The sequence below is a fragment of the Aspergillus aculeatinus genome (genome assembly GCF_003184765.1).
Source record: "Aspergillus aculeatinus CBS 121060 unplaced genomic scaffold BO66scaffold_25, whole genome shotgun sequence".
In the NCBI taxonomy this organism is placed as follows: Eukaryota; Fungi; Ascomycota; class Eurotiomycetes; order Eurotiales; family Aspergillaceae; genus Aspergillus; species Aspergillus aculeatinus.
Window position 1 is genome coordinate 344241 of NW_020291494.1, and position 26227 is coordinate 370467.

General features: G+C 55.9%; 11 protein-coding genes and 1 non-coding gene across 12 annotated transcripts; 6 read left to right on the forward strand and 6 right to left on the reverse strand.

The window, feature by feature from the left end:
• Nucleotides 1–490: 490 nt before the first annotated feature.
• BO66DRAFT_438718 (uncharacterized protein) lies at nucleotides 491–1675 on the forward strand (the record flags this gene model as incomplete). Its single annotated transcript, XM_025651087.1, has 3 exons — nucleotides 491–1068; nucleotides 1131–1374; nucleotides 1466–1675. 3 exons carry the CDS (start codon nucleotides 491–493, stop codon nucleotides 1673–1675), a joined length of 1032 nt encoding a protein of 343 aa, XP_025503837.1.
• Nucleotides 1676–1956: 281 nt separating this feature from the next.
• On the reverse strand, nucleotides 1957–3629 carry BO66DRAFT_374704 (polyamine transporter; the record flags this gene model as incomplete). Its single annotated transcript, XM_025645613.1, has 3 exons — nucleotides 1957–3255; nucleotides 3325–3471; nucleotides 3555–3629. 3 exons carry the CDS (start codon nucleotides 3627–3629, stop codon nucleotides 1957–1959), a joined length of 1521 nt encoding a protein of 506 aa, XP_025503838.1.
• Nucleotides 3630–4358: 729 nt separating this feature from the next.
• On the forward strand, nucleotides 4359–5331 carry BO66DRAFT_438720 (uncharacterized protein; the record flags this gene model as incomplete). Its single annotated transcript, XM_025651088.1, has 4 exons — nucleotides 4359–4503; nucleotides 4638–4836; nucleotides 4892–5157; nucleotides 5222–5331. The coding sequence occupies 4 exons, from the start codon at nucleotides 4359–4361 to the stop codon at nucleotides 5329–5331; spliced, it is 720 nt and encodes a 239-aa protein (XP_025503839.1).
• A 521-nt stretch (nucleotides 5332–5852) lies between these two features.
• BO66DRAFT_452022 (Zn(II)2Cys6 transcription factor domain-containing protein) lies at nucleotides 5853–7220 on the reverse strand (the record flags this gene model as incomplete). The annotated part of the gene is made up of 2 exons (XM_025651902.1): nucleotides 5853–7073; nucleotides 7152–7220. The coding sequence occupies 2 exons, from the start codon at nucleotides 7215–7217 to the stop codon at nucleotides 5934–5936; spliced, it is 1206 nt and encodes a 401-aa protein (XP_025503840.1). The 3' UTR covers nucleotides 5853–5933.
• A 206-nt stretch (nucleotides 7221–7426) lies between these two features.
• Nucleotides 7427–8352, reverse strand: BO66DRAFT_452026 (RTA1 domain-containing protein; the record flags this gene model as incomplete). The annotated part of the gene is made up of 2 exons (XM_025651903.1): nucleotides 7427–8088; nucleotides 8181–8352. The coding sequence occupies 2 exons, from the start codon at nucleotides 8350–8352 to the stop codon at nucleotides 7427–7429; spliced, it is 834 nt and encodes a 277-aa protein (XP_025503841.1).
• Nucleotides 8353–8940: 588 nt separating this feature from the next.
• BO66DRAFT_452029 (saponin hydrolase precursor) lies at nucleotides 8941–10860 on the forward strand (the record flags this gene model as incomplete). Its single annotated transcript, XM_025651904.1, has 2 exons — nucleotides 8941–9004; nucleotides 9050–10860. The coding sequence occupies 2 exons, from the start codon at nucleotides 8941–8943 to the stop codon at nucleotides 10858–10860; spliced, it is 1875 nt and encodes a 624-aa protein (XP_025503842.1).
• On the reverse strand, nucleotides 10712–11967 carry BO66DRAFT_392098 (GNAT family N-acetyltransferase). The gene has a single exon (XM_025647425.1). The coding sequence runs from the start codon at nucleotides 11739–11741 to the stop codon at nucleotides 11088–11090; it is 654 nt and encodes a 217-aa protein (XP_025503843.1). The 5' UTR covers nucleotides 11742–11967; the 3' UTR covers nucleotides 10712–11087.
• A 501-nt stretch (nucleotides 11968–12468) lies between these two features.
• On the reverse strand, nucleotides 12469–13992 carry BO66DRAFT_392099 (uncharacterized protein). The gene has a single exon (XM_025647426.1). The coding sequence runs from the start codon at nucleotides 13642–13644 to the stop codon at nucleotides 12535–12537; it is 1110 nt and encodes a 369-aa protein (XP_025503844.1). The 5' UTR covers nucleotides 13645–13992; the 3' UTR covers nucleotides 12469–12534.
• Nucleotides 13993–15648: 1656 nt separating this feature from the next.
• BO66DRAFT_392101 (Hsp20/alpha crystallin family protein) lies at nucleotides 15649–16806 on the forward strand. The gene has a single exon (XM_025647427.1). It carries the CDS (start codon nucleotides 16086–16088, stop codon nucleotides 16674–16676), a length of 591 nt encoding a protein of 196 aa, XP_025503845.1. The 5' UTR covers nucleotides 15649–16085; the 3' UTR covers nucleotides 16677–16806.
• A 314-nt stretch (nucleotides 16807–17120) lies between these two features.
• BO66DRAFT_t160 lies at nucleotides 17121–17210 on the forward strand. The gene has a single exon. It is a non-coding gene; the product is annotated as a tRNA-Asp (tRNA).
• Nucleotides 17211–17873: 663 nt separating this feature from the next.
• On the reverse strand, nucleotides 17874–19544 carry BO66DRAFT_392102 (uncharacterized protein). The gene is made up of 2 exons (XM_025647428.1): nucleotides 18492–19544; nucleotides 17874–18424 (listed from the first exon to the last, which is right to left on the reverse strand). The coding sequence occupies exons 1-2, from the start codon at nucleotides 19060–19062 to the stop codon at nucleotides 18201–18203; spliced, it is 795 nt and encodes a 264-aa protein (XP_025503846.1). The 5' UTR covers nucleotides 19063–19544; the 3' UTR covers nucleotides 17874–18200.
• A 5057-nt stretch (nucleotides 19545–24601) lies between these two features.
• On the forward strand, nucleotides 24602–25868 carry BO66DRAFT_452034 (OSTA/TMEM184 family protein; the record flags this gene model as incomplete). The annotated part of the gene is made up of 5 exons (XM_025651905.1): nucleotides 24602–24723; nucleotides 24776–25025; nucleotides 25078–25203; nucleotides 25261–25410; nucleotides 25491–25868. The coding sequence occupies 5 exons, from the start codon at nucleotides 24602–24604 to the stop codon at nucleotides 25866–25868; spliced, it is 1026 nt and encodes a 341-aa protein (XP_025503847.1).
• Nucleotides 25869–26227: the final 359 nt, after the last annotated feature.

A 26227-nucleotide genomic window follows, 5' to 3' on the forward strand; every position in this document is an offset into this window, starting at 1 on the left:
AGATTCTTCACTTGGAGTCTTATTGGTAATGGCGATGCCTGAAGGTCGCTAACTTAAATTCCTGGGTGATTGTGGGCGCTCAGGGTGAATATGCCACAGCTTTGTTCGGTGGTGGTTGACGATGAATACATGCCTTATTCACAGGTTGAGGTGGATTCACTTCTCGTCGGGTTGTATTGACTGTCTGCGTAGATTTTTCTCTCTCTATGTCCCCTACGTCTTACGAGTACTCCTTGGTGGTGTTCCGTGCCAAAGGAGAACATATGGCATCACGTGTATAAGGTAAGTGAGGGTGTGTTCTTGCCTTGAGATGACGTGAGGATGAGGCTTTTCCGCGATTGGGGAGGAAGGACGCTCCGCATGACTTCACATCAACTCAACATCTCACAGCCTCGACTTTCTTGACCTTTTCTTGTTCACCAACTCGTACAACCCCAATTTGTCCCCCTCCACTGCTACAGCACCCTTTGCAATCCTGTTGTCATCAACCATGTCTTCCTGGCTTACAGCTATTCAAACCTTGTGGCAAAGCCTCCCACCGAATGCCACCAAATATTTTATTCATGCCTTTTCTTGCGCTCTCAGTTTTGTTATTTTCAATCTTTTTGTCGATTTGAATGATGACGGTGATTTGAAAACTCAGCGTGAGAGGATTCTGTCGAAGCTCTGGGACCTGCACACCGGGGCAAGCGAGTCGAATTCGCCCGAGCTAGAGGAGTCGGAGTCGCTCAAACTCCAGATTGTCCCTTGGGACCTCACTGGGCGTACGAATGTCGACGTCTCTCCCGCGCTGAATCCAGCCTCGTACTTCAAGCCGCTATCGCATGAGTACATCCAGGAGCACCCTGTGGATCTCTCCATCCCGGAAAACTGCGAGATGATGGAAACCACGGCACGTCTCCTCCGGCCTGATTACAGTTGCAGCACAAGCAGGTATGAGCCGATACCGTCCTACGGAAAAGCCCAGATCCTCTCTCATCGCCTGACGGGAGAGATGGAGGCTCCGAGAATGAATTTCCCACTTCACCTGTCCAAGCTGAAGATGGGCACCAAATGGCGCTGGGATACGTAAGTCTTAGGCCCCACGCAAATTATTTTTCTGACTAGACGACCTATTTCCTCGCGCTCAGTGACTTCCGCCTTGGACCGGCCTTTGATCGCGAGGCCTCCGGGCGTGCAGATGGATACAACTCGGGAATAGACACATTCTGGGCTTGCGCCAACAGCCCAACCTTCCCTCACATCAAAGTGGTCACATACCATGATGATGTCGAGCACCCAGAGAGACTCTTGAAGGCAGAGCTGATGGTCCTCGCCGCCACGATGCACTCGCGGCTGGGCATGGAGACCCTGACAGACCATGCCATTGTGCCTGTAGGTCCAGATGACTCTTGCCTCCACAACTTTTACGCCCTTTGCATATCTAACCGAGTCGCTGCTGACGTTTCTTGCCGCGTATCTCTAGACCATGCTCTTCTCGTTCATCGGGACCAGCGTGAGGATCCTGATCGCCATCCACGACGGAAGCTGTCTGCGCATCTCGGAATCAGACCTGATGCCATACTCGGAGGAATCCGACGAGCTCTGGATTCTCCTCGTACGCTACCTTGCCGGAGGCATCAATGGGGAGCTGAGCACTCACAAGCTACCTTCGATGAACGCAGCAGAGAAGTGAATCTGCATTCGTTGGAGTTTCACGGCCAGGCAGGTGGGAACAAGGCCCCTCAGAGCAAGCCTGCTATTTTGCTACCTACCTGGCGCATATCCTTCCTTTAATACGGTATCCTAATTGCTACCAGTTGGCGGCCCTGAGGCCTCGGTAGCCAGGCTGACCACCGCCCGCCACGTCTGTGGATGGTTTCGCCCAGATAATCTCACGTAGTCTGAATTCAACCATCTACACACGCCCTTGACCCGGCCTTTTCAGGACTTCCGAGCTAGAACGTAGATCCCACCTCAGGCATCCTCCTTCTCGCCTCCCCTCCCCTCCCCACCTAACAACACCCCCTCCTCACTACTCGCCACGCTCGCGATCTGCCACCGGCGAATCACATCCCCCTTCCACATCAACAGCCCGACAAACAGGAAGGAACAGACCGCAAAGAAGGCCATCATCCCATACACCCAGCCCACGCCCACCGCCCCCACCCACGGATCGATGTAGAAGCTGATGGTCAGCCCGTACACGATCCGATACGCGCCCACCACGATCCCGGCCTCGGCCGGGTAGCGCGTGAAGCACTCCACCACGTAGTTCACCGTGACGGGCACGCTCGCCAGCGACCCCACCGTCACGAGGAACACCGCCAGCGCCAGCACCATGTAGTGCAGGTGGTACTGCAGCGTGGCGCCGAAGAGGCCCAGGCCGATCGGGTTGAGCACCAGACTCGGGAGCCACAGGACGTGCAGCCGGTACTCGGGCTTCCAGATGCCCTGCGGGGACCGGCGCCGGGCGAGCAGCAGCGGCAGCCGGTCGGCGTAGTGATGGCCCCCCAGCTGCACGAGCAGGATCCCGATCCAGTGGCAGAAGGTGAACGCGGCGTTCTGGCGGAGGGTGAAGCCGTACCCCCCCTCGGCCGGGGCGCGCTGCAGCCACACGGGCATCAGCGCGTTCATGCCGACGTAGAAGCCGAAGGAGATCAGGGTGAAGGTGCCCATGATCAGGGTGACGGGGCAGAGGCCGATGAGCACGGGGGCCACCGCGATCTTGGCGGTGGTCGACCAGGGGGTCGGGGGCATGAGCGCCTGGCCGAAGAGGAAGGTGGCTCGGCGGTTGGCCAGCCAGCTGGCGGGGGGGTGGCGATTGCGTTCGGGGTGCTCGCGGTCGTAGGCGGTCTCTTCGAGGACGAGCACGATCAGGATGGCGGTGGCGCCCAGGAGGCCCACGGTCCACCAGAATTCGACGGGGAAGAAGGTCCCTGCCGAGATGAAGGCCGAGAAGGTCGGTCCCGCGATCGTGCCGAAGAGGAAGGCCATGTGCAGCGCCGTGAAGGCGCGTCCGCGCTGGTGCAGGAACAGCAGGTCGGTGATCATCCGCGGTCCGATCACGGTGGGCACCGCCCCGAAGAACCCGGCGAACAGGCGCGACATCACGTACGCGATGTACTCGTCCGAGTGGGTCATCACGGCCGCCCAGATCTGGCAGACCAGGGTGCACACGATGCTCCAGAAGATCACGGAGCTGCGGCCGAGTCGGTGGGCGAAGGGCGCCACGAAGAAGGGCCCAAAGGCCATCCCGGCTAGGGCTGCCGAGTTCTGCGGGTTTGTGTTAGTTTGTGTTAGAGCAGACGCTACATTTCGGGGTCTTGAAGACGAGGAACGCACCGCATACGACTCTTGAACCTTGGTTTTGCCATAGATCTGAGCCTGCTGGACCAGATTCAACTGGCCAGACAGCGGGGCAATGGCCCCCGAGAATGAAGCCAGACAGAGCACGGCCAGAATCAGGTACTTGCGTCGATGTGGCCAATTCTGGGGTAAGACAATTGCCAAGTCAGTTAAGGGTCATCATCGTCAGCAATCAGGGGGGCTGGTAGGACCCATGTCTCACTTACCAGTGGATCCTGGGGGCTGTGGCTGGGCTCAGGCACCAACACAATACTATGGTGAGGGCGTTTTTCTGACTCCATGTCGACCATTGTGCTCGCACAATCCAAGGGCAAAATGACGACTTCGGCCACGTTTCAGTGAACTGACGAGAAATTCAATCTTTGCGCCCGGCAGCGCAACCCCTGATTGACCCCGTCGATCCTTTCCTGGACGCGTCAGCCCCTCGGCTGCGGCGTGTGGCGCTCCGGGTAAATAAGGCCGATCTCGGACATACCCACAATGGCCCTGATTCTCGCGAGGCTGGACCACAAGCTCTAAATCTGAATATAATACTATACCTGAGGGCTTAAATATTGTACGGGTAGGTATAAAGTCTCCTCGCTAACCATGCAGCTCTTCAAGACGTGAGAACTACTAATCCGGGCACCATTGGTGGATCTAAAACAATCGGTAAAGGACCCAAGGACCTGGACACTAACTTGACACCGTAAATATATCTAGAAGTCACTCCAGTAGCTGCAGCTGGTGAATAACGAACATGGTCCATGCATACGCTCTGGTCTTATGGGCCAAGTAGGGCTCGGCTTCCACGCGTATCCACGGACCACTACAGACATGCTGCATCTTTCTATAGCAGTGGAAGACGAAGAGGAGAGATTAGAGGAGTCAAGAGACACCTTTCACATAGACTTGGCTGTCTTTGAAATACAGACGTTCATCTCCTACACTTACAATGCTTCGAGATTGAACAGTGACAAGTCTGCATCACCTACCCAACAGCCGCCATATCATCCTCGACACCGCTCGCAATGGTCCAATTGAAACCCTACAAAGGCGACTACTATCTCTGGGAATACGTCCCCAACCTCGGTGCCGCTGTGGTCTTCCTCCTCATCTTCGCCGTCTTGACAGCCATGCACACCTACCGTCTCATCAAGACGCGGACCTGGTTCTGTCTCCCCTTTGCCGCAGGCGGCATCTATATGTCCCCCCAAGCCCCTGCCACCCCCCCCCCCCCCCCCCCCCCCCCCCCCCCCCCCCCCGCCCACTTCGTCCAACACGCACGCTCACCACCCCCCACCCTCAAGTTGAACTCTACGGCTACGGCGGCCGCATCAGCGCCTACAGAAACACCGCCTCCCTATTCTCCTACGCCCTCGCCAACGACGGCCTCCTCCTGACACCCGCCCTCTTCGCCGCCTCGGTCTACATGACCCTGGGCCGGGTGATCCGCGCCCTGCACGCCCAGAAGTTCTCCCTCCTGCCGCTGACCTGGCTCACCCGGGCGTTCGTGATCGGGGACGTCCTCCTTCGCGGTGCATGGCTCCTCGGTGGATCTCAGCGTGACGGGCCACACGGCCGGCGCAAAAGCCGTGGTGCTGCTGGGGTTGTTCATCCAGCTCCTCTCGTTCGGCATCTTCGGGGCCACTGCGGTGGTGTTCTACCGGCGCATCTTGGCGGGCCCCACGCCGCAGTGCTTCAATCCACTTCTCCCCAGGCGAGAGATCTTGTATGAGGAAGGGGGTCGTAAGGCTGGCTTGGATGATGGTTTCGAGAGATGTGGTGGATCTCTCGTGGTGCTGGGCGAGGGAATCGAAGACGACGTTGGTGAAGTGGTGGTAGAGCTCGAGATGGAGCATGGACACTGATACTGATACTGATACCGCTGGAGAGACATCGTCCTGGGTTGATGAAGCGGAGAATGGGCTGATGCTCGAATCAGTGGTACTCGAGATCTCAGAGATTGTTATGGCCGAGGGGACGATGACGGGTGGTGGATAGGGCGAGCGTTGTTGGATCTTCAGCTCTCCGGTGGGGAACACGCATTCCCGTGCCGAGTCCCGACATCTCTTACACTGCGGGCGGCTTTCGTCGCACTTGTGAGGTTAGGATTCCGGGGTGCTGGTGCTTCCTGGTGTTTACTGGGGCTTACGTACCTTGATGTGACGTCGCCTGCATTCAACACAGCCGTTGCGGGACTTGGTGTGAGCCTTGCGTGGCCGCATTGATAATGACGTCGAATGGTGGAAACCGAAGGGGCTAGGGCCTAACAACAAATAAAAGTACAAGGTTCAGCGTAGTTGAAGGAAATACATATGTGTATAGTTGAGAAAGGAATTCGGCGAGACTGGCCCATGCATACGAACCCTAAGAGGGGGGGGGGTTGGAGTGAGTGACTGAGTGGTCTGTGCATACGCGTATCCACAAAACTCCGGTCAAATCCATGGAACGCCCCAAGTGGCGAAAAAGACGAGTTTTAGGATTGAGACCAGAGAAAACAGCTAACACCAATCATAATTTAATCGGCTATTGGCGCAGGGATCAATTTTCCACATTAACTCCTGTGCAATGTTGGTTCCATCTTCGAATTGTTGCCAACGAGCTCAGGCGCGTAGGCCATTATACCCTTCATCTGGCACAATTACCGCCCCTTCAAGTGGACCAAGCGTATCTGGAGTCTCCAAAGCCTGACCGGGAAATACCATCCATTCCGCCCAGTCCGGTCCGAGCGACTCCCGAATCGATTCGATCAGATACCGTCCGCCATCGCCCAAGAACCAGCGATGGCGATGTGCATGCAGGACGATCCCATAATGCGCCAGCACCGCGAGAGCATCGGGGCTACGGCGCGCGAGAAGATCGATGTACTCCACGGGAACACTGGTCGACCACGCAAGAACTGCCGGAGTGCAGTCTGCCCACGCTCCCGGAAAGGCTGCTGAGGTCATCGCCAACTGCAGCCCTTCGATCGCGTGTTGATACGTTGCGGTGACGGAGGGACCCAGCTTGGCCTGTTGGACGAGTGTCAGCAGGCGACTGCACGCCGGGCCAAGACTCCCATCCGCCTGCAGGAGGGACTCCGCGGCGCCCAGTACCGGCCCCAAGGCTGTGTTCTCCCTCAAAGCGTGCCAACTGCCCCCGAGGACAGTGCGCACACCGCGATGCAGGCGGAGATAATGAACAAATGAATCGAGGAAGACATCGAAGTCGGTACCGCGGAAGAGAAGGGTCACGCATAGCGTATGCAGGCCAAGGATGGAGGAGAAAAGGAAACGAGGGGTGATGTCCGGGTCGGCTGCGCTGTAGAAGGCTCGCAAGGCATGGATCTGTAACTGAGTAGCATGACCCCGGTAGACCTCCCGCTGGGCAGGACGAATGATACTGATGTGCGTGGCAGCGAGGGCCAAGAGCTCATTTGCGAGGTATGGGACTTGGAAGCAGTACTGGAGAATCTCGCGTGAAGACCAGATCATTTGATAGCTGCTGTTGTCGCAAACAGATGGAAGAGTCTCGGTGAACAGGTGGCAAAGCAGCTCAGCATGAAGCATGTTAACCGACGGTCCATCAGGCGATTCCCCGCCGGTGAAACCCGTCTGCGATGGCTCTTCTGCTGGGGATGCTGAGAAAGCAGGGGTTTGCCTTCTAGGACTGGCCGGTCGAAAGGATAGAACATGCAGCTCAGCAAACCCGCAGGTTCGTTCTGATATGGTGCACTGCGAGCATATTGGCCGTCTTTCGTCACACTTTCGGACGATTCAGTGTCACTCCAAGCTTGGAAAGTGAAACGATCCGAGAGAAAAGGGGTAAGGTGCGGTACATACCTTTATACGTCGACGTTTACACTCTAAGCAGCCAAGACGTGATTTCTTGTGCTTTCTGCGAGCCATCACATAGAGGATCAAAGCCGTCGGGGGTGCAAATAAGATACCTGTAAACTTTTACGTAGATGAGGTTCCAAGAATGCCAGAATTGATCGGCAGAAGGCGGCGGGGCTCTGACTAATATTACAGAACAGAAACACGCATACAGTGAATAATCCGCCATGAACCCTCTTTTCGGGCATACAAATTCAAGGATCCACCCGTCTAAACCCCCCTTATTCATCGTCCAAGTTGCTCTGATTCAGCAATTCCATTGCCATATCGGGCTTGGAAAGTAACCCCGGATACCAAATCAGCCAGGCGACCATAGCTAGCCACATTAGAAGAGCGTCGAAAATGTACAAGGTCCACTCGTGTGTGAGGGGATAACCCGTACTTCCCATCGTAAATTCGGCCACCCGAAACAAGGAGCGGATCATGATCAGCAGGCTCACCCCATACAAGAGATGAAGGTGATCTCGCCAGTGGAGGCGGGGATCGCGGGCTCCGGGGGTTGGATGCCGCCGTAGACGGATTTGAAACACCATGGCTGTGATGATGAAAAAGGCGAACATGAAGACCTGGATGAGCAGGCCCGCCACCACGATGTCCTGGCCGAGTTGTGCATTGCTCCCGGAGGCCATCAATCCCGCGGCGCCTCCTTGAACGAGGAAGGAAACCACATCGCCCATCACGAAAGTCCTGGTGAGCCAGCGCATCGGGATCAAGGAGTGATGCTCGGCCCCGGTGCTGCGGATGATGCGGCCCAGCACCATGTATACTGACGCTGCAAACAAGACCGGTCCGAGCAGGAGGAAGACGTTCTGAATCGAGCAAGGCATGATACTGCCGGATTCGAAGTGCGCCCACGCCCGGGCAGCGCAGCCGATGACTTCGACTAAGAGGCCCTTCTGTCAGCCTCAGCTCTTGACATCAGGCAATGTGGCGAAAGGACAACAAGAACTGGGACAATGGGGGAGGGGCACATACATATTCCGCCGATTGCAAAGGGGATGCAGAAACGGGCCCTCCATTTGACCAATTTGATAAAGTGTAGCACTGTCGCGGCCGTGAAGAAGATAGCGAATATTACGGCGGCAGCCAGCGAAGGCAGATATTGCCAGAGATAATATCCATGTTTGTAGGGCTCGAGCTTAGCCATGTAGCATGGACTTGGGCTAGGTTCGACAAGTTCACGGTGTGTTATGATGTGTCGAAGTTGGAATCACCGGGATCAGAAGAAAGCCCATGATCTTGACCAATTTTCATTCCGTCCTACGCAGATGGTTGTTGTTGAGAGATCGACTCAATTCTAAGGGATCAAGCGAGATGGGGTCCGCTTTGAAGGGTGGAAGTGTGGGCATGTGGAAGAGTGGTGGGAGCTTCCGCTGTGACTGCGAGCTCTAAACGCGTATAGAGCATCATACTTCACAGTGCAAGATGAAAACTGGTCTGTGCAAGCGCGTATAGACGTATAGACTTATTCTACTCACTGTTCTCTACCTGTGAATTGTGGATTGACTTGTTGGATCTCCGATGTCCGATGTCCGAAATGGTGTGTCTGTGCATACGCGTATCGCATTAATTGCCCGATGCGGCAAGGTCGGAAGGGTCCGACTCCATACTCCATCCCTTAGTTATTGATTCATTTGATTCATCAAATATATGTAGACGGTACGCCCGGTTGATCTCATCTTCCAATGTCCTTTAGCATCACCCCACCTTCGTTTACAACCTTCCAACTCGAACCATGCGTCTCATGGCTGTTGGAGGAGGAATCATTCCCATCTCGTTGGGGGGATTGATCTCATCCGGTCTCGCATCTGTCGCATCGACCTGCTTCGAACCACCCACACCAGAGCCCATCGAAGTGTTCCAACTGCCACTGCCACCTGTTGTGCCAACCGACGAGATTGGCGCCTGTACTCAACATCTGAATCCGCACGGAACAGGATGTATGGGCAAATCATCCCTGATGAATGGCGGGGACTTCTCGCCGGACGGGAACCACGTCCTCGTCAGCTTGAATTTCACCGGGGCACCGTCAGCCCCAGACCCCGCCAGCATCTACACTGGCGTGCAACTGATCCTGGTCAGCACCAACGGGACTAATTTCTCTACTGGAAGCCCGTGGAAATGCCTGACGTGCGGTGTCCCGGAGAGCAATAAAGGGAGCAGTTCGTCGCTGGCCGACTATCCGCAAGCCTTCTCCGACGGCAAACGAGCCCTAGCCGGCAACAACATCGTCGAATGTCGATCTGGCCTGCTGGCCAGTGAGGCATGCACTCCGGACCAGATCCACATCTATCCCATCCGGTTAAGCAACACGGCCGACGAATCCGGGTCTGGAGCCATCATCCGGGAGCTGCGCTTGCACCCCGACAATGTCCACCTGGGTTTCAACTCCTTCTCCATTACCGGATCGGGACAGCTCAGCCAACACGCCTATTTCGGTCGACTGCAGTTCAGCGACTCCCCTGCCACCGGTTCCCCTCGCACCGCGCGATATGACCTCGTCAACGTAACCGTCCTGGTTGCACCAAATGGTCCCCTTCCTTATACTGTCGCCGGTGATCAGCTGCAGATCAACCGCCAGGCATTGGTGGTGGGGGAGTTTCGGGGCTTTGCCAGTCGCGGACAAGAAGTCCTGTACATTGGATTCCCCTGGGAATCCTGCAACATCGATCTCTTCGCGGCCGACTTGACTACTGGCCGGGTGCGCCGGGTGACAACGCACCCAGGCTATGTGGACCCGGTGGGGGTCTCTCCGGATGGCCGCTGGCAGGTGATCCTGGACACGCGGGGCACCGATCGGATGGAGTTTCTGTCTGCCATGCGCGGGGTCCCTCCTGTGGTCGACCTGCTGACGGTCACTACGGTCGCATCGGTGCGCAACAATGGCGATCGACGATTCTTCCAGCCGTGGCTGCTGGACGCCCAGGGAGACCGCGATGGTCCTGACTACCACTACTACGGCCAACAAATCAATGCTGGCGGGGACGGCCAGCCGGGCAGCATCAACGACCCCAACTGGAACGCCGGCGCTGATCCCCGCTGGTGTCCGGATGGCACGCGCATCATGTACTGGCAGAAGATGGTCGTGCCCCCTGCCTGTGGGGGGATCAATCCCCTACCATGTCCCAAGTCGACGGAGCCAGGCGGCCGAACCTCGCGTCTGATGATGGCGCGACTCACCAGTCGCCAGCCCTACCATCTCGACCCCGTGGAGCCGTTCGCCGATAGAGTCCCCTGGGGCCTCCCTTACACCCCTGGCGGGAGCGTGCCAGAAGTCTTCAACCTATCCCCGGGCAACTATACGCTACACGGGCAAGTCTCGGGCTCAGCGGACGTGATTCTTCGCAATACTAAGACTGCGTCGGCGCTTGACTTTGTCGCTGTCACGTACCATAACTACTCCGACGATGGCGTGCATTATATCCAGGGCCACGAGTCGGTGGCCTCCACCTTTTTGTCGGTCACATCGGCCCGGCTGGATTGGTATTCGAATCTGACAGCCACGGGGGCGGGGGCCACATCCAGCACCAAGGTCACTGGACCAGGGGGGTTTCACGTCGTCGACGATGCCATGCTCAATGTGTTCGTGGCCAACGGGACCCTCGTCACGACGGTGGACGGGGTGGTGTACAAGCAGCCTTTGACCGGGACGTGAGATGAACAAAGTCAGTCATCGCCCTTGAGTACATACAATCATTTACCATAATGCCACTTCTTTGCCGCCCAGCTTCCATCTAATCTATGTACAGCTTTTTTCCAAGAGCTGGTCCAAGAAAAACAGAAGAAGAACAAAACATCGCAGAGGGTAGGGATAATACCCCAGACACCGTATTCTCCAACTCCTCTTGCTCTACAAACCCTTCATCATCTTCATCTCCCCGTCTATACCGACTGCGCCCGCGCCTGCCTCTCCTCCCACTCCCGCTCCAACATCCCAAACACCACATCATCATACCACTTCCCATCGTGCCAGAACGCCTCCCGCCGACGGCCCTCCACCGTGAACCCCAACCGCTCATACAACCGCACCGCCCCTTCATTGTACGCCAGGGCCTGGATCTCCACGCGATGCAGCCCTGCCCGCCGGAACGCCCAGTGCAGCACCCAATTGATCGCCTCGCTGCCGTACCCCTGCCCGCGGTACCCGCGGGCGATGTCGATGGTGATGGAGGTGCCGCGGTGGTGAGCGTAGTCCCCGCCCTCGCGGCGAAGGGAGATCACACCGATCGGGGTCCCGGAGATGGTTGTCTGCCTCTGCGTCTGCATCTCCGGGGTATCCTCTGCAGCATTGGAGGTAAGGGATTCGCCATTCGACGGGGGATGCGGCAGCACGATGATGGCGGCCAGCAGCGCCCGCTCCATCAGGGACTTCTTGTACCCATTGACGGTATCGCGTTTGGCTTGCGGTTTGGGCAACGCGGGCGTCGAGTTAGCGTAGGCGTCCGGGTCGGATTGGATGGCGTGCAGGAAGTCTTCGTCTTCCGGGGTGTCTTCCAGGGCGCGGTAGGTGAGGCGGGCGGATTGGAGGTAGGACATTTTCTCTTTTGGTTCCGTCTGCTTTGCGCGGAGAATTGGACAATACGGAGACAGGAGCTTGAGTGGGGATCAGGATATTCGCGTGGTTTTGTCGATGCATGGTGCTGTGAGTCACTGTCACTTTATAGGGTTGGCGAGGGACGCTGAGGCTATACTGCTTTTGGTCCCCGCCTCGACGGGCTTATCGTGGACCAAGCGAGTCTTCGAGTTGTGGCTTGGGATTTAGGATTCAGGGGTCCTTTCTTAGAGTGGCTAGGCTGAAGAGACAGTCTTCTCACGATAGATTATATGTTAACTTAGTCCGACTTGAGTTAGTCATGGCTGGCCGACATTAGTTAAGCAAAGTCCGTCGGACATCCGGCTGGTATTTCCGGCGGCGGGAATCACGGACTTGAGTCGATCATCGATCAGCCTCAGCAGATGAAAAGAATAAATATCTCGATATTGCATCCCGGACAATGGGGGAGTTGTGGACCTGTCTCATTGACAGTATTGGGGCTCTTTGGCGAACTTTAGACCCACGAATCATGTCTTGCGCGTGCATCAGTGTGCCTCAAGCTTACATGCTGGCAGCTTAGGGCAAGGCCCGAGCCGATCGCCGCTGCACAGCCCTCCTAACAGACTCGGGTGATGTAGGCGTTATGAAGAAGGACGAGGAATACGAGGTGGCGATGGACGCTATGGCCTCCGCCTCTACAGCCAATCCTCCCAGGCTCACAGGTTTGCAGGTAGAAATTCAACATTAAGTAGAGACCAAAGATATGATACAGCACCGCAGGATCGAGAGGTACAACTAGCCCATCGAAACATCTTCTTTCACCTGTTCACCATCATCGCTGCCACCCACTTTCACCTGTTGTCGCACAAGCCACAGCTCGTACTTGACCAGGATCCGGCACACCACCGCTGAGGCCACGAACCGCACCACGATGAACAGGGCATCGTTGGGGGAGATAAAAAGCATGCTTGAGAACTGCAGAATCCCCAGGAGCGTGTTGGCCGCGGCGAGTAGCCCCGTGAACCAGGAGATCAGCACATTAGCCACCGTGCGGTCCCGCAACTGGACCTCGGTCGCGTCGCTGCTACTGTCCGACGCGGTGAACTGCGCTCGCACCCACCGAAGCACCCGAGTAGGAAGACTGATGTTACTCGTCCGACCGTCACGAAGGTGCACGCGCGTGCGGAGTGCGATGGTCATCAAGAGGTGGGTGGCCACGCCGACGGCGACCCACAGTCCCGGCATCCACTGTAACTGTTGGGCGAAAGAGAAGATGACACGCAGGCAGATCTCGTAGGCGAGGACCAGCACATTGCCCGCCGCCGCCGCGGCGAGGAAGAACTCCAGGACCACGATGGCGAGGTTGTGATGTAGCAACAGCGCAGAGGAGTCGGTGGAGAGCCACTCGCGGGAGCCCTTCAGGTCCTGGACGTGCTGGTGGAGGTTGCCCGAGGCGTCGACCGCGCTGGCCGGGGAGGCGACCATGAGGAGAAACGAGAGGAGCTGGCGGTCGCCGAAGACGAAGAGCATGGCCGTCTCGTGGGCGCTGGGGCTGATGCTAGCCAGCAGCGTGGGCATCAGTCCCAGCACCACCTGTGCGCTGGCCATCATGGATTTGTAGAGCTCCGGCGTGGCCCGCAGCAGGCAGTTGGTTAGCGGGGTCACCGCACTGTCAACATGCCAGATCGCAAGCTCGGGGTCATTCGCGGTCAGGTTTCCGGCCGGTTGGTCTCCGGTCAGGTATGCGTCGTATTGCGCGGAGCAATTCGTGGTTTTGATTGTGTTGATTGCGCTCCGGTACCTCGGCCACCAGGAGCTGAAGCGTTGCGGCTCGGCTGCGACGCATGTTGATAGGGAGACGAAGAGGATGAGAATCATCCCCACTGTCTGTCGTGGCATCGACATTGTCCGGTCAAGTGGAGCTGTAGCGCAGCATGCGAGTGTATACTTGAAAGCCAAATCAAGCCAGAATGCGGAGAATTGAACGGGGTCGACGAAGCATTTTGCAGGACGCCTGAGTGCCCGCTTTCAAGGTATATATACTGTGGAAATGGCCGTAGCAGCTCGCCCCGTGTCTGCATCTTCGTATCACACACCAATTATGTCGTCACGTCAAAGATGGGCGCGGAAGCTCTGATGATGCTTGCACATGGTGTGCAGTAGGCATCCATATTCTCGATGATCGCCAGCACTGGAAGACAGGTAGGAGTCATGGGAATAGAAGATTTGCATGAAGCCTGACGGCAACGGTCGTTCACACAGCAGATCGGTGAGGAATTCCACAAGCATGGACTATCGACACGATCTTTCTCGGCAGATCAGCGCCGAAACTCCAATTAGGCTAGGGATTGCTGTGGCTCATGTTGGTGGCTTCCTCAGGCAGCGGGATTAAGAGACGCTGGTATAGCCATCGCGTGCTTGGCCCGGCCGGCACTGCCTCCTCTTCAGCATGATGCAATGCGTTTTCAATTCGTACTGCGTATGTCGTACCTGGTTATCTTGACTAGTCTTGATTAAGATGTATAAAATCCGATCACTCTTGGTGCAGTACGTGGCTAGGGCCGTTGGCATAGCACAGCCTCCTTTACAGCTTCCCCGCGCTGCTCCCTATTGGTGACAGAAGTCCGTGACGAGCAGGCTGCGTCGCTTCTTGGCAACCTTCCAGAAGCCACATGGTATGTTGATCGGATTCACAGGCTGATAACAGCGGAAGCAGTGCCTCAATGCTTCGTGATGACGAATTTGAATTGAAGTCTCTTTCCAAGGTCTTCTTGACAAGAGCGCCAAGAGCGCGCGTCTGTATGGCTGTGCTGTCGGAAGCTGCAAGTCATTTAGATGACATGTTGCCCTCCTTTCGACAGAGTTAATCGCCCACCTGGCAGGGTCCGAGACCATACCAGACCGGAATTCTTGAATGAAGCTCGGACCAGGATAGAGCTATCAACGCTTTGGTTCGACGCTTAAAATGTCTGACGTTCAATATCTCCAGAGTTCTCTTCTATCTCGAACAAAGACACACAGTTATGAGCATAGCTTCTTGTAAGATAATCTCTGTCGAAGATTCACATCGTATCTCATAAACTGTACTTTTCCCCTCTTACCAATTCATTCAAAGGAAAGCCCAACCATGGAGGCTCGACCAAGTCTACTTCCCACGAGATATCACATGTCACGCTGGATGACTCCACCAATCGCTCGTCAAAATAGCTGCCACTTTCACCTCATCTTGGAGCCAGCAGTCGAAACCGCGACATTGAACCCCGCATCGAAGGTTCTCCCAGCATCTACAACACGGGCAAGTTGTACAACGTCACAACACTCGAAGCTGCGGTTCCCACCCAGTGGTTCCAGCCACGATCCCAAGCAAACCCCGATGCCTTGATTTTGGATCCCGGGGTTGACCAAGAGGGTGTCGATCCGAGTCGTATCATTCCACGGGCTGGTCTAGCCTCCAATACTCGGTTCCATGGGCTTCTCGGTTCTGTTGGATCATTTGCCACCGAAGCAGCAAACAAGGAGACCGATGTACGCTGGAACCAGGATCCAAGGGTAATAGCGGGCTGGGGTAAGCTACCGAATAGCACCATCTCCCCTACGAGCTCGGTTAGTGCTTCCCGAGCTCCAAGGGATTCCTTGATTTAGGGCTGGTAGGTTCAAGGTTGATTCTAGAGCTGTCCATCCGGGGCTTCCTGAGCAGTGACAGCGCCGATCGCACTGGCTACGCAGCTAACCTGATGCATGATGGAGAAAAGGGACTAAGTGGATAGAGTATAGTCATAGCAATAGCAATACCGTTATAGAATCATAGGATGCAGAAGTGGCCAGAACATGGAATGGCGTGATACTATTACATCACGTTGAAAATGATTGTTGTTGCACAGGAGCACAGGAGCACAGGAGCGCAGGAGCGCTGAAAGGCAGCACGATAACCGGAGGGTCACGTGGTCGGAGTCGAAGCGGCCAGAAGAATCGCAGAGCATCGCAGAGCATGGCGGAACCCACTCGGCCGGTCCGGCCGATTCTCGCAACTTCCAAGGCCACCCCCGCTGGCTGCCTCAGGCACCTTCTAGAGCCATCTAGAGCTGTCGAGTGCACGAGTGCAACACCCATCCATGGATCATCCACCCCTGCAGGTGGCATCATCAATACCCTCAATCATGGCTGCCACCAGGTATAAAGACCCCCTCGAGCTCGATTCAACTTGCTCTTCATCAGATCAGAATCAATCAAGCACTCAACAAGAACAACAACTTCTCTAATCCTCTCCAACTACCACCACTACCACTACAACGCGCTCTTCTACAAACTCTTTTCTACATCTACAACCAACTACTACTACAACCACCATGTCTCTCTTCCGCAGCATCCCTTCCGCTGGTGAATTCGGCCCTCTCTTCCGTCTCCTGGACGACTATGACCTCCACCGCTCCGGCCAGGGCGCTAGCTCCTCCACCACCGCCGCCGCCCGCTCCTTCGCGCCTCGCTTCGACGTCCGCGAGACCGCGGAGGGCTACCACCTCGACGGCGAGCTGCCCGGCATTGCCCAGAAGGACGTCGACATTGAGTTCTCCGACCCCCAGACCCTCGTGATCAAGGGTCGCACCGAACGCGAGTACCACAACTTCGACGAGAGCGAGGAGGGCCAGCAGGGCCAGCAGGGCCAGCAGGAAACCGCCACCCAGGAGAACAAGGACACGGAGAAGGCCACCGAAAGCACGGAGGTCTCCAAGACCGGCGACAAGCAGGTCGGCAAGAACCACAAGAACAAGCCGCACTTCTGGGTCAGCGAGCGCTCCATCGGCGAGTTCCACCGCACCTTCAGCTTCCCCACCCGCGTCGACCAGGACAGTGTCAAGGCCAGCCTGAAGAACGGCATCCTCTCCATCTTCGTGCCCAAGGCCGCCAAGCCCACTTCCAAGAAGATCACCATTGAGTAAGTGGGGGGCACCAGCTGAGCTGAGCGAGGCGAGACGCGACGCGACGAGATGAGAATTTGTGACCGGTCGAGGTTTTAGCATAGCGATCGAATTTGTGGCTTTCACCTTGTTTTGTGTTTTTCTTCTTGAGCTGGTTGATTGAGAAGATGGTTGCGCTTTCATTCCTTCTGATGTCTTCTGTTGAGCACTGGGTGTCATTCCTTACGATACTGTTCGCTAATAGTTAATCCAATCTGTTATCCACTATCTTGCCTCTCCCTCACTGGTAGACTGTAGCTCTCCCGTGGATGAAGTAAAAATAAGACAATTGGCCTCGAGTAGTAAGATAATGCCTATACGGTTTCGCATGACCGAGGGTCTATCGCCAGCAGCCAGAGCTAAATTTGGCATCACTCTTTGTTGTTTGATTCATGACTGCAGATAATCCGATGTACCCCATCCGCTTCCTCGATGGTCTAACGGTCATGATTTCCGCTTGTCAATCCCGTCCGGGAACAAGCGCGGGAGACCTGGGTTCGACTCCCAGTCGGGGAGATCTCTTTTTTGTTTTTTTTTTTTCTTAGAAGTCCTTGTTTTGAGTATATCTTCTTTGCTCTTTTGTGCCAATGGCTATGGGAAATTGTCCTGGCAGTGTCGACTACCTCTTCTCTACGTAGGTTCGCATCCCCCGCTAGCATTGCGACCGGACCATTTGCCGGTCGGACAATATATATGTGGTTCCGTCCCAACCCGCCACCCCTAGCATCTTGCGTCGTGGTCAACTCGCCCTCATACGCTTGTTACCACATTACTAGATACTCCCACCTGGGAGGTGATCCTTTCACGCGGTATCAATTCTCACAACGACAATGCATCAGGCAACCACAAATATGATGCACTGGCTATAGCGCAGCAGTAGCGCATCAATCACGTGACCTACATGTTCCGGGCGCAGCGGGCCGGCATCAATGCCTGAGGCACCACGTTCGGCACCCAGTACTTTTCTATTGTTGCGGTTGACAGAATATGCTGGTTCTCTATTCCGTAGCACGGAATTAATACCGACCATGCCCTCACTCACCAGACCGATCGAAAGCGTTAGATCTGTATACAAGTCGACGCGGCGCGGCGCAGATCCAGACCTTAATTGATCTACAGCATCCCCGCATGAATGGATCCGACCAATCTACCTACTACGGTAGTACCCACGTACTACTAGGTCCCCTCACCATAATCAATGCCAGCACATTCTACCAAACACCAAGAACCAGCCATACAAGCAAGCAAAGCACAAGTAGATTCTAGCCGCAGTATACAATACATCTCCGACATCGCACCAAGTTCATCACCGAGCATGAACCTCAGCCCTAACGACTGGGGTAGCCACTGCTGGTGGAGCAAGAAAGGTAAAGTTAAACGATCAAAAACATCAAACCAATCCAGCATAGCAAAGAGGGAATCAACCATCATTTCATCCTCAGCCCGCCCACAGGCGGAATTACCCGTGACATCCAACATTTTCCGTCGAGAAGACTGACGACGAGCCTATGCGCTCAGGGTGCACTTGGAGGCGGCATTGACCCAGCCGGTGAGCCGGTTGGCAACATCGGTGGCGTAGCAGGCGGTGCCGACGCCGACGTTCAGGTTGGAGGCGTCGGAGATGGAGCCCGAGTTGTACAGGCGGGCGGCGCGGTAGAAGCCGGAGACGTCCGTCTTGCCCTGCTGGTCGATCAGGCTGGCGAGTCCGTCGCCGGCGGCGGTTCCGATGGCTGTGGTAGGGGAAGGGGTTAGTGTCTGCGCTGAAACGAGATTCGGGGGTTGAACGGGGGCACTCACCCCCATCGCGAACCATCTGGAGGATCTCCTTCTTCGGGCACGGGTTCTGGACCACCCCGTTGTCGTTGCAAGTGCCGGCGCCGTCATGATCCTGCATGAGGCCCGGGTTGCGGACGCCGTAGTTGGTGGTGTGCACGCGGACGCAGCCCTTGGATTCCTGCATGATGATGGCCAGGATGAACCGGTGGTCGAGGTGGGACTCCTTGGCCACCTGCTGGATCGCGTCGTACAGGTTCTGGGTCTCGTTGGCCGAGTTGTTGGGCACGCCGAACTGGGTGCACGACTCCATGATGGTGGGCTTGTTGGCCTTCCACATGTCGTCGAAGGAGACCCAGCTGGACTGGGCGGGCCAGCCGTCGGCGACGCTGCCGTCCCCGGTGTGGAAGGTGTAGACATCCTGTCCCGCTCCGCTGCCGTCGCTGTCCTTGAGCGCGGTCACGGCCAGGCTGCTGACGCTGACCACGGCATTGGTGGCGCGGGTGGCCAGGTTCTTGGTCCGACTGCCCATGGGGACAGCGGCGGAGAGGCCGACCAGAGTGGCGGCGGCAAGAAGGAAGTTGTTCAACTGCATTTTGATGGAGGTACTGTTTTGGTTATAGGGTTATAGGGTTATGGAAGAATGACAGACAGAATCAAGGATGTGATAGAGAGAGAGTAAATGAACGAAGGAATGTGATGAGACTAGTCAATAGTCTCCAAAAGCAAAGAATAAGGAATGACGATGTCGTGGACGACTAGAATCTGCAAGCTTGCACTGCAAGTTGACGAGGGAATGAGGATGATGAGAATAAAGATGCATCGTGAGGGGTAGCGGACGAGGTCTTTATACGCCCGTCGTTGTGAAGAAAAAAAAGCCCATCATCGTTGCCGGAGGAAGCGAGTCCAACAGGAAAGTCTATTCGCTGCCACAGTGGGCACCAGGGAGTTCGTTCCTGCGGCCCCTGTGCGGTGCCTGTTGGATGTACCTGTGGAGTCGAAAGGCCCAGACACGCAGGAACTAAGTAAGAACTAAGATGCCAAAACGCTCTATCACGTTTGTTGGATGGAGTGAGGTACGGACTGTGATGGGGACAATGGATTTTTCCCAATGGGAGTTGAACATGTTCTTGTCGGGGGATTTTGTGCTGGAACGCCCCCAGTCAGCACCAATCAACAGCCATCGGACCCCCCGCACGGATGCAACCGAGGCCGATCTGGAGTTTCCATTGGTTCGTGGCCACCAGCCCGGTTCAGATCCCTGCATCCAATCAGAGCCCTGAAACGGGCGATCCTGGTTGGTGGACTAAGCCTTACTGGGACTAGTCGCCGGAAGTGACACCTGTTTCAGACTGTCTGGCAGTGTCTGGTTCAAGTTTGAGCCTTCAGCTCCCCTTGTTCTTCCCGAGTGAGCTTAACAAGCCCCGCCCGTGCAGAAAGACTCATCACTTCCCCTCTATTCCCCTCTTTTCTTCAAGGATTACAAGGATATATTCTCGTGTCTGCATTTTACACCTCAACTACCTTCACGGCAAGGTATATTCCAAGATACAGACAAGGAACTTGCCTACCACCAGTGCCCCAGTGCCCCGATAACCTCACGAGTTTTCTCCGGCTAAGTGAGCTGGTGGGTGGGTCAACCACCGTGCGTTGTAGCTAAGGCCGGATGGGGTCGGTTTCAGGTGTCTTTCTTCGGTGAACCTCGGGGCTCCGGTTTCAGATTCATTCCAATTCCCAACCCACTTCCGAATCAAAGACTCGACCGAGTCGACCTCAACCAAGTCTCTTAGTCATACCCTACCTAGCTTGCTTTGTCCAGGGGCCGGTTTGGAAGACAAACGTCCGCTCATCCGCCCGCCCGCCCACCGGGCTGTTGGCATCTGCAGTCTGAAGAATGCCCGGTCATGTCATGCATGCATTCAATGAGGTTATGTTGTGTCTCTCTGCTGAAACATGCGACATCTGTTGGCGAACTTGGTGAACTTGGTGAACTTGGTGGTCTTCTCCAGTCCCGCAGACTAATGAACATGGTTCCTTGGCTACCAGCCCCTATGATCGCCCCTTTCTCCTGGACCATACTATTCTGATCTCCATAACCAGTTCGCGATGACTTTGAGCATCGGTGATAACAGTTGGCCATTCCGCCCCCCGCTGTCTTTGCGGCCACTCGGAGAGGGACTCTCCAACCCTACACCACCACGTACTCGCCATGTCAGCACAACACGGCCCCCATAAGAAGCTCCCACCCTGCCATCCAGCTGCTGAGGACTCACTACCCCGCGTTGGGTGGCGGAGGGAATCCCACGGCTTGGTTGAGCCATAATACGCTTACTCTCCTGCCTTCTCCGGCCATCTTGGCACCATCCGACTCCTGATTCAGTCACCAAAATAGCGACAGGGGAAGGATTCCAGATTGGATCTCTTTTTTGACCCTCTGACCCTTTGCAAAGAATCGACCGAGACATCAGCACAATTTTAATCTTGCAGAATAAGGGTCACTGCTCTGCGAGTCATGTTGGCGTTCGGTTGCTGTTGGCAATCTCGCCCGTCAGAACTCGACCAAAATAGCGCTACCATTGTGGGTGAAAACAGCCTTCCCATGCTTTATCCTCGCGCTGCATTGACTGATCGACACTGGTTGCGATCAGCCCGCTCAGCGGGACCACTGGTACTGTACAATGCTGCGATGGGCAATTTACCCCTGAAGAAGCGAGACCTACAGCTGGGGTGTTGCTCCAACAATCCATCAAGCGCATTTGTGGCCGATTGCGCTGCGCCTCATCCTTGACTCTATTTGCGCGGGCCGAAACCAGGGGTGAGACATGCAAGACTTTCCAATGTCTTGACAGCATAGCCGTGGGAGAGGCCTCCATGTTCGACTCCATCTGTGCACGCACATTCGGGACCTGCGTTTTTGTCTCTCACTCGTCCGAATCTCTTTCAGGACTGGGGAGACCGTGGTGCAGACACGCATAAGATGATACTGGTGAGAACATCCTTGTCACCAACAGTTTCCGTGCACAATGATAGCCATCTCGCCCCATGCATATTGATACGTCGTCTTACAACCTGCTGCTGATTGTCACGGCGTTCTGTCGGTCACTACTCCTCTTATGGCCTCTTCCCTAGCACCAACGCCCCGTCAGCAGAGAGCTACGATATTGCCGGGCAAACTGAGCTCAAGCACCGGTGGCTCAGTGGAGAATTCGCAGGAAGTGAGCATCTGTCAAAATCGAATCTGACTCAGAGCGATGAGCGAGACGTGATGACCGACTTGGCCCTGATAACCCTATCAAAGGCCTTTTTCGCCGGACACATCCAGTACACACATGACAAGGCACACATTAGAAGGATCATGCAACGCCTCAAGGTGCTACTTCACCCCTAGTCCCCTGCGTGGATCTTAAGTAGGTAAGCTTCAAGTGCCTCTTGCGACCGTAGATCTGAAAGGACGTTACATCGACATATACTGCGCATATCGACCTTTACATATCAGTTCCTCTGTCCCGAAGGCCTCTTGGATGTCGAATTATGGCAGACATATTATTAATGTAAGCTCCTCTGTGCCCCCTCCAGCGAGAGCCGTGTCCCGCACAAACCGTTTCTACCCCAGCGTCATCCGTCATTCTCGCGACTCCCCACCAGCCGCCGCACATACAGCAGAGCATCCCCAATCCACCGCGCTCGCTCCTCGCCAACCCGATCCCTCACGCCCGGATTCCGCTGCAACGCGCCGACCACCACACTGAGAGGCCACACAATCGCCAGCCCCCGCATCGCTTCCCCCTCCCCGGCTCCGCGACCACCACCGACGCCCCCCACCCCCGCAGTCGTTGGCCCCACGATCGCATTCGTACTGCGGGATATATGGCCCACCATCTCCGTGATGACCTCCAGAGCACCCCCCGGGTGGTCTCGCAGCCATACACCAGACTGGTCGGGATCTCGCTCCGCGATCCACCGCCGACATCGGAGCAGATTCTGGGCCAGCAGGATCCGCACCGCGAACCCGAAGGTCCGGGGGATCGCCCGCCAGCTGGACTCGTAGACGTAGACGCGCCGCGGTGCGCCGGGCCACTGGAGCAGAGGGTGGTCTTGGGGGGTGGCGGGGCGGTCGTAGAAGTGGAAAGCGGGCGGAAGGTGGGATTCCCACTCCTGGAGGTCGCGGTCGGCTTGCATGAGTGTGGTGATCATCTCCTCGATGGGGAGGATGGCGGGATTGGAGATGGTGCGTGGCTTCTCGTGGGCTTGCATCCAGCTATCCAGATCGGCCTGCCACTGCGCGAGATGATACATCGTCCGGAACAGTCGCGCGGCGGGGAGGCGGGGATCGAGAACCCCCGTCCACAGGGGCAAGGGGAGCTGGGGTCGGGAGCGCGCGTTCAGGCAGTTCACTATCATCAGCAAGTACATGAACTTCAGCAGTCGAGGATCAATGCTTTCCTCTTCTGTGGTACTTGATCTTTGGGAGTTTTGTTGCTGCTGCTGCTGCTGCTGCTGCTGCTGCTGGATGAGCGAGATGGCACCGTGTTGATGTGCCTGCCAGGATCGATGCTGCTGCTCTTTGCCTCCACTGCCTGCCCCACTTGCGCTGCTGGGCAGGATGGTCTCGAAGAGCCCCATCAGCGAGACGGAGACGATCACATCCGTGCCGGGGACGCCGTTTCGGGTCTGCAGCTGCGACCGGATGAGGCCGATGGCCTTGGAGTACTCGGTGCGCGCGAGGATCTCCAGCTGCGGGATCGGCCGCTGCCGTTGTTGCTGCTGGCGCGCGTGGTGGGCCAGGGCCAGGGCTCGAATGGCCTGCGCCGAGGCCGGGTTTCCGGCTGGGTGTCGGTGGAGCATGGGCAGCATCTGGAAAAATTCCAGCCAGGGGTTGGCAACGGCGACCGTGCATCCGAAGTCGCGGTAGAAGGTGGCCAATGCATGGTGCTGGAGATCGTCGTCGCCGGGGGGTGGACTAGGGCTTGAACTCGGCACTGCAGTGGCCCTCTGGCGCCACAACGACACGGCGCGCACTGCCGCCTTGGTGTTCTCATTGCGGAAATCGATCTCCAGTGGGTCGGGGTAGTGACAGCTGATGCTTTGGCGAGTACATCGGGCGCATCGCGGTTGATCTTCGCTGCACTGCGGTTCATTGCTGGTTAGGCCATGTCAATCGGGTCGAGGGGTCGTGCTGAGCTTAGGTAGTTACCTTGACTTTGGATTTACGGCAGGCAAGACAGCCTTTGCTTCTACGGCTGCGACTCATGGTGTTGGTGTCTTGATTGCTCTGCATGAAGGTGAACTGAGGATGGTGAGGGCTTGGTCAGTCAATGGTGGTAGAGTCTACAGAATGTGGAAAAAGTCCCGAGACGTGGGCATGAAACACTGCCACGTGGGAGGGATGCGGTTTAGGGTTCTAGTCTGCAGCTCAAATCTGCAGGGAGCCCTTGTTTATGAGTTTCTGAAGAAGGGTGTCGGCGATTTTGATGCTGCGTCTTGCGGCTGACAGCCTCATGGAGTGTGCAAGGCTGTGGAGGTGGGCCCTGAGGTGGGCCCCAATTGTCTTCCTGCTGAAGCTTAGATGATCATTTCCAGAGAGTTCTCGCGCCTCCTGCCGCAAACTGCCTAGTGTCAGTGGAAGTACAGTGGAGATACGTGTTTGCGGCTGTGTCGAAAACCAATCATGAGATGAAGGAATCTATACTTGCTCCTCTTATAAATTCCCGTCTCGCCTCGCTTGCCGCATATGGACTAGCGCTACAACAGGCTATGCGAGATGCTATGGAGTAGGATGCTAGTATGCGGGTGGATTGCACTCCTTCACGGCCACACCGACGGTTGTTGTGTCAAAATGCTTAGACGATCAGCTTCTTTGAAGAATATAAAGGCTTGCTGCACATGTGTAGAAAAGAACCACTCCTGACAATTGTGTCATATCAAACCCAGCATCGGGGATTCTTCCGTCGTCCAGCCGTGCTTGATCACTTCAATATTTCTTTAGAAATGGGTATCTTTCACCACGACAGCAGCAGCCATGCAAATCACACATGTCCCACAGAGTCGCTCTCAGGAGGCAAGTCATCGCATTTGGTGCCGGAAGACGGGACTAACTGTGGACAACAGTGGCCTCCCAGCCATTCCTACACAACATGTCATTCCGTACCTTCAACATGATTCTGTCCGGGGCTTGCACGGCATTCACTTGTCTGACGATTCTCACATTAATGTTTCTGCATGCAACACATCTGAGCAAACCGAAGGAGCAGCTCAAGTATGTTGTCCTTCGCCTTCACCTTGACAGTCCGTGCACTAACAGATCTCAGGATCATGCGGATCTCCACTCTGCTCCCCTTGTACTCCATCTTCTCTCTGCTCGGAATCTGCTTCCCCGAGATTTATGTGTATCTGGAGCCCTGGCTCGACGTGTTCCAGTCCGTCGCGCTGGGCATTTTTTACCTGCTGATGCTGGAGTTCCTGGCGCCGTCCATCTCCCGCGAGAACATGTTCTTCGCCCCGTTGGCCATTCCACCCAGTGGAAGTGAGTCTCCCGCCGAGAGTCTGAGCTGGTATCGAGTGAGTCTTATTCTCCATCTTCCGGAACGTGACGGGTGCTAACACACTGCAGAAAACATGGATCGCCATCTTCCAGTACCCGGCCGTCGCGCTGTTAGCATCCCTTGTAACCGACATCACCCAAGCCGCCGGGGTCTACTGTATGGAAAGCAGCAAGCCCTACTTTGCGCATCTTTGGGTAGGTCCCTCCCCCTGTCTTTATATCGCCAGTGATCACCAGTCTAACCCCAACAAGATCACAATCTTCCTCAACCTGTCCCTCGTATCGGCCGTGTTTGCGGTGCTCAAATTCTACAAGAGCTTCAAGGTCCAGCTGAAAACCCACCAGCCTCTCGCCAAGCTGCTCGCCTTCAAGCTGATTGTCGGCTTGTCTTTCCTCGAACGGGTACGCTCGTCCGGCTCTCTCACCCATGCACTTCGTTGTAGATGTGGGTGTCAAGCGAGACTAACAGAAAACTGCCATAGATAATCTTCTTCGCGCTGGGAGCGACAGACGTCCTCAAGCCCAATGCGCAACTCACCTACGCGGACGTGAACATCGGTATCCCCACGATGGTGATCTGCATCCAGATGGTGCCTTTCGCCCTGTTCTTCCACTACGCGTACTCCGTCCGGCCGTATGTCATCCGCAGGACGTTCCCGACACTCGAGGCGAGTTCGAACCCCGCCTATGAGGCGGTGACGGAGTTGCGGTATCGCGGGGGACCGCTGGGGGTCCGGGCCTGGGTGGCGATGCTGGATGTGAGGGAGATTGCGGGTGCGATTCGGTTCGCGTTGACGATGGCTTTGGGGGGTAAGGGAGTGGGGAGAGGGGAGGAACTGGATAAGCTTGCGGAGCGGTGAATTCTTGATTGTGCGTGGTTGTGATGCTTTTCTTTCCTTGGGTGCGGGTTGGTTATATGCCTGAATGGGACTGCTTCCTAATGCAGGATTTGGGATTCTTTTTGATTTGCTATATCATTGGTTGGTAAGACGTCGATAAACGTTGGAGTGAAATTTCGGCTCCTTTCGAGACATTCATACTGTATTACACCCTGAGGTCTGGACCATTTCTACAATATACTGTATTTGCATGATGACTCGCTCGTGGCACCAGAGAGAGCCCACAACAAGGCATTAGATCAATCCATCAGCCGCACTATATGTGTGAATGTGAAGCCTTGATCACCTAGCAGTAGTAAAGAACTCTTTCTGAATGAAGG